At 42.8% G+C, this 16,756-nt stretch overlaps 1 protein-coding gene across 2 annotated transcripts in view; it reads left to right on the plus strand.

Annotated features, from left to right (window-relative positions):
* The window catches only part of SLC39A9 (solute carrier family 39 member 9), a 54,474-nt gene extending 39,797 nt beyond the window's left edge, over window positions 1-14,677 (plus strand). The window contains exons 3-7 of one of the 2 annotated variants that reach the window (XM_008049013.1): window positions 728-922; window positions 8,382-8,450; window positions 9,972-10,057; window positions 10,523-10,657; window positions 12,980-14,677. In XM_008049013.1, the coding sequence (XP_008047204.1) occupies window positions 728-922; window positions 8,382-8,450; window positions 9,972-10,057; window positions 10,523-10,657; window positions 12,980-13,210 (716 nt within the window). In that variant the 3' untranslated portion in view covers window positions 13,211-14,677. The remainder of the gene's footprint in view (window positions 1-727; window positions 923-8,381; window positions 8,451-9,971; window positions 10,058-10,522; window positions 10,658-12,979) is intronic. The other variant, XM_008049015.1, reaches the window with a different exon arrangement.
* Window positions 14,678-16,756: the final 2,079 nt, after the last annotated feature.

Raw genomic sequence — 16,756 nt, forward strand, 5'->3', positions numbered from 1 at the left:
TCTTATAAAGAAGCTTGTACCGTATAAAAGGCTCCCAAATGTGACCTGAATTTGAATTATATCTAATACCTAAGCGGAAACCACAGTTTATGGAAAACAGGAACAATGGGTTTCTAGAGTGAGCTATGGCTGTCACAGTCACAGAGCCTTCAGCTTAGGCCAGCAGAGTTCCTTTAGGTTGTTTGTGCTGCATAGCCAAAGGGGGAGGAAAATGGGGTCTATGGCTCCTGAACACATCCTAGCGGTCTCGGGGTCCACGGCCCTCCCTGATCCCTAATGCTCAGTGGGCCTCCGTGGCCGGCTCCCAACAGAGTTTGATTATAATTATTTTCGTGTTACTGTTCTTCATTTGCCTGTTTTCATCAGTATAACACTTAGTGTGGTTTCTGATGAGACTGGCATGAGTTTCTCAGACAGAAAGGAAGATGTGAGGATGGCATCCTTTTGGGAGTATGACTGCTTCCTTGCATGGCAATTTGCTCCTGCTTCCCAGGTTTCGAGAATGATAGGCCGTCCGAAGTTTGCATGCTAAAAGCAAAGACACTGGGGAATGTTTCGTCATGAAGTTTAAGTTGAAGAGTCTGTGATTGCCTGGATTACAGGATGGAAAGTGGATGTCTTTACAGTGAAGTAAGCCATGCTTGAAATATAAAAGAAATGGAAGCTCCACATGCACATGTTTTTAGAGGAAAAACCCAGTTTTTCTTTCTGGTTCATTTCGTTCTAGGGAAACACCACCAAGCGAGTGAAGCACAGAGCGTGATTGCCTCGGACAAGGCTGCGGAGATCTCAGTCCATGAGCACAAGCACAGCCGCGGCCACACGCAGCTGCATGCCTTCATCGGTGTCTCCCTTGTGCTGGGCTTCGTCTTCATGCTGCTGGTGGACCAGATCGGCAGCTCCCACACACACTCGGCGGATGGTGAGCATGTGGGTCTCTCTGGGGTGCGGTAAATGTGCAGACGAGAGAGTTGTGAGTGACTGAATTGTGCGGCCCGTAGCAGTGGCCTTCCTCAGGTTCCAGTGTGCATCTGGCTGAGGCAGGAGCTGGAGAGTCACAGCAGTGACACAGGGACCTGTCTTTTGATTTACTACCTGCTTGTCTTAAAACCATCATGTTCAGTTGGGAGCCTGGGGCGGAGGTTCCTGAACTGTTTTTATGCCATGGTGCCACGGGAGTCCAAAGACTGTGGACATTTTGTTGGAATATTGCTTTTAAATATATAAAGTGTAGTACGTAGAATCATAAAAACCAGCAAACCAGTTAGAGTGAGATATAGTTCCCAAAGCATTTTAACAAGTTTGTGGTATAGCGATATATGTCTTCTTTATCTGTGCATTAAGTAATGAGATAATCCACTGCAATCCTACGCAAGTTAGGGTTGAACTTTCTTTTTTGGGACATTAATACACTCACTGTTACTTAGCTTGAGAACATGACATTGTGAAGTAGTCTGTAACAAGGCAGCTTGTGTGTCAGTTTTGACCATCCGGTTGATTTTGGGTTTTTGCTTTGATGATTCCTAGTGTAGAAAATATTGATTCACAAAAGTGTTTTCTTACAAATGTACCTAAACACCTTTGTAGCTTGCTTTCCAAGGAAAGATAAGCTTCTCTCAGGGACAACTAGAATTCTCCAAGACTTTAAAAATTTAACTCGTAGCCAGGCTCGGTGACTCAGTCTGTAATCCCGCGCTTTGGGAGGCTGAGGTGAGTGGATTGCCTGAGCCCGCAGGTTTGAGACCTGCCTGGGCAACTTGGTGAGACCTCATCTCTACAATAAATCAAAAACTAGCTGGGGTGGTAGCGCGCGCCTGTAGTTCCAGCTACTTGGAAGGCTGAGGCGAAAGAATCACCAGAACCCAGCAGGTCAAGGCTGCAGTGGCCAGGAGCGGCCACTGCACTCCAGTCTGGGTGACAGAGTGAGACTCCAACTCAAAAAAAAAAAAAAAAAAAATTTAACTTGTAATAACGTTTTCTGTAGACCAAGGATTCTTAACCTGGGGTCCACAGAGAAGAACACAGGTAGAATTCAGGGGGTGTCAGTGACTTTAACTTGGAAAAATCCTTTTTATTTTTGCTAACCTCTAACTGAAATTTAGCATTTCCTTTAATTTTGAATTTAGAAAATAAATCACAAGTAACATTAGCACTACCTGTACTTTATTACCAATAGAAATCAGATTATTGTATAGTTGTCGATTTCTTTAAATACTCACTTTCACTCATCACTACTTTAAATCAAAGATGTAGAGAACTGCTTCCACGCTCTGTGATTACAGTTTTCCTGTCTGCAATTTTCCTTTGTAGCTTGCTTTCCAAGGAGAGATAAGCTTCTGTCAAGGACAACTAGAATTCTCCAAGACTTTAAAAATTTAACTCCACTTGTAATAGTGTTTTGTTTGAAGTCTTTATCTTTAGCCAGGTCAATATCTGTTATGGTTTATACTAAATAAAAAAGGATTCTGATGCATGATGCAACTTTGATGGCATGGCAACAGAAATAAATTTGAGAGTTATAAAACTTTTCCAGGGATTTATAGATATCTCTTTTCAAATATGCTGATAGTTTCATAGATAGGAAATGTTGGAAAGCAGCATAAATGTCCTGGTCCCTATGGTGAGACCCATGATGATACTGTCTGGTGCCTGAGCGACTGCTCGGTGGTTGCACAGCTGCTTCCGTGGGCTTCTGCAGACAGGAAAACTGTAATCACACAGCATGGAAGCAGTTCTCTGCGTCCTCAATTTAAAGTAGTGATGAGTGAAAGTGAATATTTAAATCAACAACTGTACAATAATCCGATTTCTATTGGTAATAAAGTATAGGGAGTGCTAATGTTACTTGTGGTTTATTTTCTAAATTCATAATTAAAGGAATGCTAAATTTCAGTTACAGGTTAGTAAGCATAAAAAGGCATTTTTTTCCAAGTTAAAGTCACTGACCCGCCCTGAATACTACCTGTGTTCTTCTCTGTTGACTCCAGGTTAAGAATCCTTGGTCTACAGAAGGACCTGTAGCAAAGCAGGCAAAAGCCATGAACAGATAATCCACAAAAGTATATTAAAATGACCCTTAAGCATATGAAAGGATGTTCAATTTTAGAAGGAGTGCAAATCAAATCTTTACTGATAACACCATTTCTCACCTGTTGGGCAGAAATTCAAAAGCTTGACAGAAGATGAAAATAATAGACACTGAGGGCACCAATAAGGGGGAGGGTTAGGGCTCTAACTACTTATGAGGCACAATGTTCACCATCTGGGGAATGGGCCACCTGAGACCCAGTCCCAATCACTACACAGTACATCATGTAACAATGACTCACGTATACCAGCTGAATCTAAAATAAAAAATTAAAATAAATCCAAAAGCTTAACAGTACACTTGGTTGGCAGAACTGTGTAAAATAGGCACTTATCTGTTGCAGGTGGCAATGCAAAATGGTAAAACACCTGTGAAGAAGAATTTGGCAATATCTAACAAAACTACATACGTATTTACCCTTTGACCCAAAGTCCCACTTCTAGGAATTTGTCTGCTAATACAGCTCCAGTATGAAAATACATATGCACAAGATTATTCAATACCACATTACTTACTATCGGAAAACACTGGAAAATACTTAAATGTGCAGTCATGGAGATGGGCTGGATGAACTAGTGTATGTACACATAATGGAGTACACGTAATGGAGCCACAAAAAGAATAAAGATACCAATATCTGTGAATGAACAGGAAGAAACTTCCAGGAGGTATTGTTCAGTGAAAAAACACCAAGAAATGTAAAAGACCACCTAGCATATACTATGTTTTGTGTGAAAAAGGGGAGATAAGGAACATATGTGTATGGTTGACCCTTGAATCACAGCTTTGAACTGTGTGGTCCACGTATACCCAGACTTTTTCTCAATGGAAGTGACACTGAGTGTGCCCGCCTCTCCTACCTCCCCTTCCACCTTTTCCACCTCTGACACCCCTGACAACCCTGAGGCAGCAAGAACAACCCACCTCTTCCTCCTCAGTCTACTCAGTGTGAAACTACAAAGACAAAGACCTTTATAATGCTCTACTTCCACTTAATAGTAAATATGTCTTCTCTTCCTTAGATTTTTAAAATAACATTTTATTTTCTCTAGCTTATTTTATTCTAAGAAAATAGTATTAATATATATGCCATATAAAATATGTGTTAATAAACTTATGTTATTGTTAAGGCTTCTGGTCAGCAAGTAGGCTATTATCAGTTAAGTTTTGGTGGAGTCAAAAGTTATACACAGATTTTCAACTGTGCAGGGGGTCAGCGTTGCTAACCCTCACGATGTTCAAGGGTCAACAGTATCTTTACAAAAAAGACAGGAAGGATCAGCTAGAAATAAAGACATTGGCTAACTGTATGGCGTGGGGTGAAGAGCATGAGAAAGCATGGGTTTTAGGAGCAGATGAGGTTTTCTCTGAGCAGCCTTGTTGGTACAGTTTTGACTTTTGGAAACATGTTAACATTCTACCTATTCAGAAATAGAATGAAGTCAACATGGATGGGGTACTGACTGAAACAGATGAACTATGTTTCACATGAATAACACAGTCACACTGAAGGGAGTTAAAAAAAAAAAAATTCAAGTAAATGATGAATGTAGTATTTAACCTTCAGTCTTGGTGGAGTTTGTGAAGAACTGTAAACAAATATGGATCTCTTTGTTTTTGTTTTTGCTTTTTATAATATGAGCAAAACAATTCTGAAACGGTTTTAGAGGTATTATAGGATTGAGCAAATGAGTGAGTGGGTTGATGTTGGTGGAGCCAGGGTTCTCAGTATGGAAAAAAGGAACAACATAAGCATGGAGGAAGGCAAGAAAGAACCCTGAGAGTGATGGATGGGAATTGGAGGCGTAGGGGTCATAATTTCTAAAATGTGCCAGGTATATATTTGTTCATGCATATATATGTATGTGTGTGTGTGTGTGTGTGTGTGTGTGTGTGTGTGTATGTATGTATGTGTCCTAGTTCTATCTGCAAATAGAACCTAGAAGTAATGACATCCCAGTACCACGAGCATCCCAGGGCTCTTCAGAGGAATGGCTGATTCCAGAACAGGGCAGGGTGTTACGTACCAGTGAGTTCGGTACATCTAGTGCTCAGAAAAACAAAAGGAGGAGAAAGATGGGAACACGTCACAGGATATAAGAACCAGCTTCTAAGGGCTGCCACGGGCCATGTCAGGGATTATTTGAGCACTAAAGTAGTTAAGAACAGTACTGAGCCATGGCTCACACCTGTAATCCCAGCACTTTAGGAGATGGAGGTGAGAGTATTGCCTGAGTCCAGGGGCTCAAGACCAGCCTGGGCAACTCAGGAAGACCTCATCTCTACAATAAATAAAAAGGGGAGAATCCTAGAAAGGCGAGAACCAGAGAAATTCAGCCCCACATTCTATATATAAACTGTCCACATCTCTGACTGACCCTTGAGGCGTGCTTGTGTGGGCAAACTCAGGTAACTCAGTGGAAGAGAAAAGAACTAAACTGAAATTTGAGCAGCTGCCCAAAAGACAGAGTTTGCAGTTTGAGTCAAACCAAGTTACTTAAAGCAAAACAAAAACATCAACACTATTTGGAGGAATATAACAGAATCCAGACTATTCAGACACATTGACAGTGCTCAGGATATAGTTCAAAATTAACATTACCAGTGAGCAGCAGCTGTCCATCCTGTACCTCTAGACATGATGCCCTGAGAAACAGCATCACCTATGTAGTATTTCATTCAAGAACTCATAGCCTAAGGACACACCAGACAAACCCAAAAGGAAGGTTCATTTTACTAAAAGCAATAAGGGTCCAGGGAGGGAAATGTATTCTCCAAACATGGCGATGTCATACAAGTGAAAGGCAAAGGAAATATTCCAGATTAAAAGAGACTAAAGAGTTATAGCTAAGTGCAATGTGTGATCTTAGACTGGATCCTTATTGGAAAGGAAAGTTGCTCTGAAATGCACTCTTAGACAGTTCACAGAATTAGAACATGCAAGAGAAGTAGAAGAAGTACTGATGTTGAATTTACTGATGCTTACGACTATACTGTGATTATGTAAGAAAATATCCTTTCTCTTAGAAAACATATGTTGGAGTATCTAGGGATGAAGGTTATGATGTGTGCAGCTAGCTTTTAAATGGCCCAGAAACCATGTATGTATAAGAAAGAGCATGAGTGTAAGTGATGAGGCAAAGGGAGCAAAATGTTAGACAGTAGGTCAGTCTGAGTAAAGGGGAGATGGATGTTTTTCTAACTATTCTTGCAAATTTTCTGAAGGTTCAAAGTTATTTACAAATTTAGGTTTTTGAAAATCACAGGATTAAGCTTAAAGCAAAACAGACAGTATCCTAAGTATTAGGAAGATTTTTAATCATCTTGTATTTACTATTCCGTTAAAGATTTTTTTCAGAGACTTAAATAATACTATTATTTAAATAGTATTATTTAAGTCTCTGAAAAAAAATCAACAAGTAAAGGTGATTTAAGAGTAAATAATTTTATTCATGTGCTTTATTCCAAAAGCAGATGAGCAGCACTGTTGGCTGGTATCTGACTCTGGCTATATTACATAATTGTCCACAGTGGCCTCTCAGACATTTTTCTTGTGATTCTTGTCAGTTTCCATTTAAAAATGTGTGGGCCAATAATGCCCTGTAATCCTATACAAAGATGTAAATGTAGCTTGTGTTCCCTAATTCTTCCTCTTGCTTTATCTCTAAAGTCACAGTTCATGCTGGCTTTCATGTGTCTGATGATCTGGCTTTGCCTATTCTTTGCAGGGTTTATGTATTATTAAATATCAGCAAAAGTAAATTCATGTATTAATTTGTTCAATCTTTTCCTATAGATTATAAAAACTGTATTTTAATGTTAAAGCATCTGATTTTTATTCAAGATGCTGCTTCTAGCTAGACCACAAAGTTATGTATAAAGAAAGGTCAAAACAAGCTTATTGACAGTATATTCTGACTGTTCTTCCCAGTTTGGGGTAATATTGAGTATTTGTTGTCTCAGGGTGATTAGGGTCTTTGACTTTCCTTCCTTGCAGCGTTTTCATAAGAAGATACAATGCATTAATAAAAAGTAATGTTACTTTATTTATGTAGCTTTACCATTGTAAACCCTTCCTTCTGTGTGCTAGGCACCTCAGGAATATTCAGTACCTTGTGATTTATTTGACTACCAATCTGTCATTTCACCTGGCATTTTGATGTCCCTATCTTTTAACTCTATTTGATTGTATGTTTCCTATAATAACAGTAATATCTTTTGTAATACAGGTAATACTAACTTTTTTCACCTTCCAACAAGGATTTATTATTAAGCAAGGATTGGGTTGTGCTGTATTACATTCTGTGAGACATGTTAAAAAGAAAGAGATCAAAGTAGGAAAGTGGATTTTTTGTCACTTGCAGTCAGTCTGGGGATGTGCATGGCAAAGGCTCTCTGTGTCTGCAGTGGTCACATGATAGGGCTCTGAAGCTGCATGTGGAGACTGCCTGCATAGAGTACTGGATCTAGCAAGGGGAGGGTTGTTTTGAGCTGGAATTAAGTTTTGATTCTTTCTTGAGGAAGATGATTCTAGAGTTAGACTTTGAATGATATCTAGGTTTGGAGTTGATAAGCCGGAAGCTCAGTGTGTACCAAGAATGCAGGAGGAGGAGATTTGGGGAAAGGAGGATGAGAGTGTTTTGTTGGGCATTAAAGAAGCTGGTTGAACTGGACTGGAGCATGAGAAACACAGTGGAACAGCTTCAGAACCTCCCAACAGAGCAGTCAGACCGTATTTGAGAAGCAGCAAGTTCTTAGTTGATGCATCAGAAGGGTGGTGTTTTCAAAATATAAATCTGATGTGGATGTGAAAGATGGACCAAGTTTGGGAAAATGAGAGTAGGGAGGCTGTTGCCAATTTAGGCTTGAGCTGATGAAAATTGAGGTTAGGATAATGGCAGTACAATGGAGAATGGCAAATGTGACCTACACTAGAGTGAAAGTAAAGTGACAAGAAGCTGGGGAAGAGGAAGAGGTGGATGGTGATGATTTGACTGGTCTGGAAATAAGTGCTCAGAGACCAGAGAGCACTTTCTGTTGAGTGGTAGAGGAAGAGGACTAAGGAGGGAGTGAGGCCGTGGGGGTTGTACATTTCTGGAATTTGTTAAGAGGTGGCTGTATTAAATGAAGAGTGCCCTCTTACCCCCCTTCTTCAGGACAGGAAGCAAAAAGACAGTAGCGAGGAGAGTGGTAATCTACTTTAAGACTTTTCAAACAATTCTTCCACTTCCAGACCAGTGTTGAAACACTTTGTTGCACATTATTTGACACTGTCTTTCTCATTTTCACTTAGATCCAGAAGCAGCAAGGTCTAGCAACTCCAAGGTGACCACCACGCTGGGGCTGGTCGTACATGCTGCAGGTAGGCTCAGATTGTTCATCATCTCACAGAGGAAGGCTTGTTGTTGACATTACAGGGACTGTTCACACTGAATAGTCTTGGCCTGGCCTTTAGGCAGAGGTTCTTAATGCAGTCTTCCAACACAAGCACAAGCCCTGGTGTCCTCAGTGTCAGGGATTTGTGAGCTAAGAATGGTGCCTATATTTTGATGGTTAAGAAAAAAGAATGTTTTGTGGCACATGAAAATGACATAATTTAAATTAATAAAGTTTTATTGGCACAAAGCCATGCTCACATATTTCTGTGTCATCTATGGCAGATTTTGCACAACAGTAGCAGTTGAGTGATTGCACAGGACCAAATAGCCCCCGAAGCCTAAAATATTTACTGTTTGGCTCTTTAAGAAAAAGTTTGTTGGGCAACCCCTTTTGGGCCCCCTCTCACTGTGGGAGCTTTTCTGTCCTCTCAATAAATCCTGCTTAAAAAAAAAAAGGAAAGAAAAAGTTTGTTGACCTCTGCCCTAGAACCCCATCTGGAAAGCACCTTGGCACTTTAGTCTTAAACAGCCCTGTGGCCCAGTTTATCCCCAGAGTGCCAGTTTAAGAAGAGGTGGTCTGTAGTAGAATCTGGAAGTCCCAGCATTGCTGACAGGCACACCTGGGAATCATAACCTAGACCTGGTCCCAGGAGTAGGATTCTGTCAGTGACAGGACGGAAGAAGGTGGTGCACTGTTATCTGGTCCTCTCTAGTGTGACATGCTTTTCGAACAAAATTCACCCATTCAGCCAATATTTAATCATTATGTATAAATCATGTAGGTAGAGTCCTAGTAGCTTTATTTTGTTTCTTTGTCCTTAAGATGAATAGATTCTTCCTTTGAAATCCTTCTTTGATATTTCTCATGTTACAGTTTGATTAACTAATCAGTGGCTTTTTGAGCATTGTACTTTTTTTTTTTTTTTTGAGTTGGAGTCTCACTCCTTTGCCCAGGCTGGAGTGCAGTGAAACGCATGCTCACTGCCACCCCAGCGTCGACCTGCTGGGCTCCAGTGATCCTTCCGCCTCAGCCTTCCAAGTAGCTGGAACTACAGGCGCGCGCTACCACACCCATCTAATTTTTGATTTATTGTAGAGATGAGGTCTCGCCAAGTTGCCCAGGCAGGTCTCGAACCCGCAGGCTCAGGCAATCCACTCACCTCGGCCTCCCAAAGTGCTGGAGTTACAGACAGCCACCAAGCCTGGCCGTGAGCATTGTACTTTTAAATTTAAAATAACAACAACCAAAATAACTAGCATATTGAATACTCTGGGGGCAAAGCTCTTTCCATAGTTTATCTCATTTAATCCTCATGAAAACCCTAAAAAATACGTATGTGATTGAACCCATTTTAAAGATAAGGAGGCTGAAGTTCAGAAAAGTTAAGTAACCTTCCTGGAGTCAAATCCAGCTCTGCCTGACCACACAATCCACACATTCGCCACTACACCGTTGTTGTTTTTGAAATTTACGGCATTTTATGTCTCATTTTTTCCAAATGTAGCTGATGGCGTGGCTCTGGGAGCGGCAGCTTCTACTTCACAGACCAGTGTCCAGTTGATTGTGTTTGTAGCCATCATGCTACATAAGGTACGTGGCATTCGGTGTTAGATTTGATACTGAATATGTTCCATTTTCTCTTGGTCCTTAATGTTTTTCTGGGGTGGGAAAACTTTATAATTTCATAATTGCTTTTTGTTTTGGAGGATTGAGTAAATCTGTACATAACTACTTTGTTACCGTTTTCTTAAACTTTTAGTTGAAAGATTTTAAACTCTATGTGTGTGGTCATATATACAAACTGTTAAGTTCTCTTCAGATTTCTATATTTCATGGTAATTTTTGTTCAAAAGTGGTTTTCTTGGCTGTTTCCCTTTTTCTACTATCCAAAAAACACAAATAGAATGAATCTTCTTAGCTTAGAGCATTAATTCATAAAAGGTACAGCTCAGGCTTGGTAATATGCCTGTTTGTTTTGTATGAGAAATTATAGTCAAATGACATGTACTTCTTGATGTAAAACCAAGTGATGATGAGGGATACTTTTATTTCTAGGCGCCGGCAGCTTTCGGGCTGGTCTCCTTCCTAATGCACGCAGGCCTGGAGCGGAATCGCATCCGAAAGCACTTGCTGGTGTTCGCATTGGCAGCGCCAGTCATGTCCATGGTTACGTACTTAGGACTAAGCAAGGTAATCTGACCCATTCCTGGTTTAGCCAAACAAGTGTCCAGTTCTTTTGTGACCTCTTAGAACTTATGGTCTCTTACACTGAGTTTTTCAACCAAATTGCCCTTTCAAACTATAGACAAAATTAGGAGTAAAAACCTGAACGTGGTAACAATCTTAATTCCAAGTCATCGTCTTCATAAATTTAGCATTTCCTTACTGATTATATTTGAAAACTTCTTCCCTATCAGTTCCAAGAATATTTGCACAAATACTTGATAGCCCATCAATATTGAAAAGAATCAACAGAACCAGCCCTGCTATTTTCACTCGGCAGACACTGAGGTGGCACATGGAGCCTGAGTGGCAGCTGTGTGGTGGTTTCTAGAAGAGGTGGGGCTGAATGCTTTGTTCAGCTAAGACTTGGCTTCCCCAACTGCCAGCTCTGGATCCAGATCACTGTATAGTAAATGCCCATTTCTTCATCATTGGATGGAGCATAGCTTCAGGCCTAAAGTGACACGTGTTGTTTGGCAGCTCAGAGCCTGGACACTTGCGTTTCCAAGTCTTATAGCTCATTCTTTCTGGGCTGCAGTCCTCAGCAACAACCTCTCCGTTTAACCTCAATGTCACCTGGAGGGAAATCTTGGCACTGAACAGACTTGAGGCTGGTTCCTGGCAACTGCTTCCCCTGCCCTCTCTGAAGGTCATCCACTCTTCTGAGTATCAGTGGATTCTGTGTTTGATATGGTGAAAACTGTGCTAAGAAGGGCACATGGAAAATGAGGTGGTTAAGGAAGGTTCTATTCCTGCTCGTCTAGAGTCTGCTGATCTGGACTGCTAGCAATGTGTTACAAAACCCTTTCCACTCACTGAAGAGTCTTATCTTCTTCCCATTGAGTAATATGTCGTTCCTTTTAAAACATGACCCTATCATTTCACTAATCGGTGCTTTTAAAACTTTTGACAGGAAGGTTCTGATAATTCTGGAGACAAGGAGTTACTTGCTGCATCTGTGGCATGTTCTTTTATTAAAATTTTAACTGATCATCTTGGTCTATGGCTCCACCGTTTTAATAGAAAAGTTTGAAATTAGTTTTCTAAAGACTGCACTGTATCTCAGATACCCAGCCTAACTCCCAGTGTATGGGGGTGCTTGTCAAATATTAGTATAGAATAGGTGAATTCATGTCTGAAATGTGATATTTGCCATTAATATGTTGTTGATTCCATCTCAAGAATAATATAGGCCAAACATGTTCAGTCAGCACATGAAGTTTGTTTTGAAAAGCACTTGTGAGCTGGTATGGGGGCAGGTACCTGATGTCCCAGCTACTTGGAAGGCCAGGACGGGAGCATCGCATGCACCTAGAGTTCAAGGCTGCAGTGACTTGTGATCGTGCCTGTGAATAGCCATTGTACTCTAGCCTGGGCAACAGAGCAAGACCCCATCTCTTAGGAGATACAAAAATTAACCAGTCATGGTGGCTTGTGACTGTAGTCCTAGCCACTCAGGAGACTGAGGTGGGAGTATTGCTTGAGCCCAGGAGTTCGAGGATGTGTTATGCTACAATTGTGCCCACTGCACTCCACCCTGGACAGCATGGTGAGGCTTGTCTTTAAAAATAAGTAAATAAGCCAGGCTCGGTGGCTCAGCCTGTAATCTCGTGCCTTTGGGAGGCTGAGGTGAGTGGATTGCCTGAGCCCGCAGGTTCGAGACCTGCCTGGGCAGGCGAGACCTCATCTCTACAATAAATCAAAAAATTAGCCGGGCATGGTAGCGCGCACCTGTAATTCCGGCTACTCGGAAGGCTGAGGCGGAAGGATCGCTGGAGCCCAGCAGGTCGAGGCTGCGGTGGCCGGAAGCAGCCACTGCACTCCAGTCTGGGTGACAGAGTGAGACTCCAACTCAAAAAAAAAAAATTATAAATAAATATAGATAAAACAATTGTGGTGATATAGCTTAATAGTAGTGTATTTGTACATTTCAAAATTGCTAAGAGAATAAATTTCAAATGCTCTCCCCGTGAAAAAATGGTATTTGAGGTGATGAATATATTAGTTCAATTATTCTACATTGTATTTCTAACTCATAACATCACTTTGTACTCTGTAAAAATTTTTAATTTTAAGCAGTTGACTAATTTTAAATAAGCAATTGTATACATCACTGATGCTCTTAGACCCTTATTTGGAAGCTTCCCATAAGTAACTTAAAAGTCCTCCAATCTCAAGCTACCCCTAGTGTCCCGGACAGCACCAATTATGAATCATGGTTTTAATGAGACTTCTTTCTGACCTGACTCGTACCTAACTTTGTTTTTCCTCTTCTCTCTTAATTCACAGAGCAGTAAGGAAGCCCTTTCTGAGGTGAATGCCACTGGAGTGGCCATGCTTTTCTCTGCTGGGACTTTTCTTTATGTCGCCACAGTACATGTCCTCCCTGAGGTGGGCGGAGCGGGGCACAGCCACAGGCCTGATAGTGCCGGGGGCAGAGGCCTTGGCCGCCTGGAGGTAGCTGCCCTGGTCATGGGCTGCCTGATCCCACTTGTCCTGTCGGTGGGACACCAGCACTAGACGTCCAGGTCCAGCTTCTACCCACATGATGACAGCCAGCAAGAACCACGGCATGGGACAGCCACTCACCCCTCTGTCTCTGTCTGCCTCGCCCATCTCCATGTGTACTCCCAGAGCCCAGAATGAGGGAGAGGAAGCCTGGAGTCTCGGAGCGCTTTTATAGTAGAAACAGCACACTGCGACTAGCCTAGACATTTCCTGTGTTGTCTCTTAAAGGGCCCTCGGTATTTTGAGTTTTGATGTTTCTCTTAACCCTATTCTCAGGGAAGATGAAATCTGACTTAAGGAAAAGTGGAGAACTCACACCCACAATGAAATAGTAATCACGAACATGCAGTGTTCTATAATCAGCCAAATCTCTTTCCCTTTTTTCAGAGGCTCTGCCCCTTCCTCTATGGACACTTGACATGGTTCTCACTGGTGAGACTGGTGCTTTGTGTGTGCTGCACGCCTTGAGGGAGGGAGGGCAGAGCCAGCTCTCAGACACTAAAGGAGGTGCAACTGATCTAGGACTTGAGTCAGGAAGATGGCAGCAAGACACACTGAAGCTGACTATACTCAAAAGCTCTGTCCTTGGCAAGGATAAGAGAGACTTGTACCCTCCTGGTGCACAACTTCTCTGGACACAGCATACAGGTCCATGTGGCAGAGCCCAAGGTGGGCCCATCTCTGAGGACGTGACTCTTGCTGTAGCATTTCTTGTCAAGATCCCCTTTGCAGAATCCCTACCTCCAACACATTCTCCAAGTGGAGCAAGATCCAGGAGGTTCAGGCCTGGTGTTCCTTCAGGGACCGTTGGATCTTTGGAAATTAAGGGATATTAGAGTTAAAGTGAACTTGGCTAGTTGTTGACATCTTTGTAGTAACCTTTTTAAAAGTAAGACTAGCAAAATTTCTGTGGTCCCTGTTTTTAAGTATTTCTCTCAGCAGGTCAGCAGTCCTTCTGGCTGAGCATGTGGGCAACTCGGGGACTGCGGTGTCTGCTCATGTGACCACCTAGAGCAGTGAAGTCAAGATGGACGCACTGGGAGGCATTTACCTGGTGATCACGGCTTGTTGAGATCATCTTTTGTCTTGGGTCTTTCCGTGCTTTTCTCCTAACTTTCCCTCCAGTCCCCTCTCCATAACTTGCTACTCGCTGTGGGTGTTAATGTCTGTGTGAGATGAATCCTTAGCAGGACAACCACTTGTCAAACTGCGATGGCGAAAATGACAGTGTCTTCATTTATGTCCCATTCAGAGAAGTTACCTTCCTATCGGAGGCAGCCTCGTTCCCTTAGAACATGGCCTCCTCAGATATGGTTGACTAATTTAAACAAGATAGCAAGAGTGTTCAACAGTCTAGGGGAATTTTTACATATTTGCCAAATATGTGTAAACCCTGTTTTGTCAAATAAGTGTATAATACTGTATTATTAATTTATTTTGATTTTCTGTTCCATTTCAAAACACATTACATTAAGGGGGAATCAAGACTAGTTTCTTCAGGGCAGTGGACTTGGTAGTTTGTAAAAACATCTTATGTTGTTGCATGAGCCAGGATGCCTGTAATTTCTGTTTCCTTCTAAAATTTGTCACTGGGTCAGCAGCTATGGAACTAAGCTCGGGAGACCCCTGCTGGCCGCAGCGAAGGAAGTAGCTTGAGCAGGATGCAGTCTTACAAATCCTGGCAGCCACTGCAGCTTTAAACCCAAGAGGAGGTGCCATGTGGAGAGTGGGAGACCCCTGACGATGATGCTGACTCAGGAGACTGGGATTTCCGTAGCCCTTCACTTTCCCAGGGTGCCAAGGCCATCTCCAGAAACGGACTCTGAGATAAGCAGCAGATGGTGGTGTCTGGTTTGCCTTGGATAGTAGGACTTTCTGTCATATCGGGTACAGTGGCCGCAGATCTGCTCTGCCGGCCACAGCCTCTTTCAGCAGTGCCTTGCCATCATGCTTAAACATTTGGCTAGAATGTCTTGCTGGACAGAGCTTTGAGCTCTGGCAAGGGTTGAGCTGTCTGACTTCCAAATTTGCCTTCCCCGCTGGGCCTCACTGTTGACAAGCAAACCTGTAGAGGCCCTGCTGGCTCTCAGAAGCCATTGGCTTTTCCAGATCTCAAAACTGCTGCCTCAGGAAGACCCCTGTCTCCTGACCAGCAGGCAGCGATAGCCATAATAATCTCACAGGGCTCAGATCATCTTAGGTAGCAGGGGGCCTGGCAGCACAGGGCCTCTGCACAGGAGGAGGAACTCGCTGCCACCATGGGCAATGCCTGGAGGACTGTGATGTGTCCACTAAAGGTACACTGCGGTTCTGTGTTCCTGTTTAAAACTGCCTCTTTAGATGTGGATGCCTTAATGCTCTAGCACACTCGACAGCATTGGCAATACGTGTGTTGCTGCCATGATTGCAGATGGAGTCACTGGCAACCAAAGAGACACAGTTGGCGAGGGCATGATCCTTCCTTCCACGTGACCAAAGCTCATTGCAGTTCGACTCCCTTTCCCTGGTAGGGAGAGACTTTCTTCAGATTCCAAGTGTTCTCTTAGCCGGCACATTAGGTTGAACAGTGCTATTGACCCAACCCCTCACTCCTCTCCAGCCATGGCCGATCAGTGATGTCCCAGCTGTCTTGCTTTTCTTGTGCACACTGGTGCCACATTTCTTTTTCAGGCAAGGGTTCTGCGCTTGAGTGTACGGTGGTCTTGCCTGTGAAGGCTCCGTGTTCTCCCCCTCCCCTGTTTATTTCCCAGTATGGAACAGCCCAGTCGGCCTGTTCCGGGATCTGGAATTCTTAGCAAAGAGAGCTGCTGTTTTGAGTTGTCTTTTCTTTGTAGAAGGGAGAAAGTGTGCTTGCGTGCTTTCCCAACCTCCTCCTGTGTCACCGCCTGGGTTTCCTCTTGTTTAAGAGTTAGGACCAGAAGGACACACCAGCATCAGGCATATAGAGCCCCAACATGGGAGCTTGGCTGCCAGCAGCACCAACCTCCAGGAACGCTCCTGCCTTCACATCCTGGGGTCTTGGAGACTAGGAAGAATGGCCAGGTTCAGCCAAGTGCTGCAGTGCTAGGCGAGACCTCTCTGTGGTTATTCTAGGAGAACCTCCCCTGCATTAGAACATTTCTACTCATGCAGAATGTCCATGGCACTCGAAGAGCACTGTTGCAGATGCTGTGAAGTTCAGCTGAGACATCTACAGTTTCCCTGGGTGATGGAAGAAAGTGTGTGGCTTGTGGGCAGAAATAGCCGACCCTGTGGGAATTCTAGATATGTCAGTGTGACACAGTGGCTTAACACAGGGATACTGACTTTGGTCTTTCTCTGGTGGCATCTTCCAGCATGTTGGGAGCCTCGTGGAATAGCACTGCAGTTCTCTGGCTCAGTGGCTGGAACCCTGATATTAAATGTCCCCTTTTCTGGGTCACTTGTAAACATGAAATCATTCCATGGACAGCTGCCTTATAATTTTGTCTCTTTCCACTTTAATTGTGAACAGTTTAATTAAATGCTGTTTCTGATTTGTTTTATGATATTAAATTTTTATTAGTGCATACCTTACAG

This window comes from Carlito syrichta, unplaced genomic scaffold (genome assembly GCF_000164805.1).
Source record: "Carlito syrichta isolate Samal-C Ts95f unplaced genomic scaffold, Tarsius_syrichta-2.0.1 Scaffold130433, whole genome shotgun sequence".
Lineage (NCBI taxonomy): Eukaryota > Metazoa > Chordata > Mammalia > Primates > Tarsiidae > Carlito > Carlito syrichta.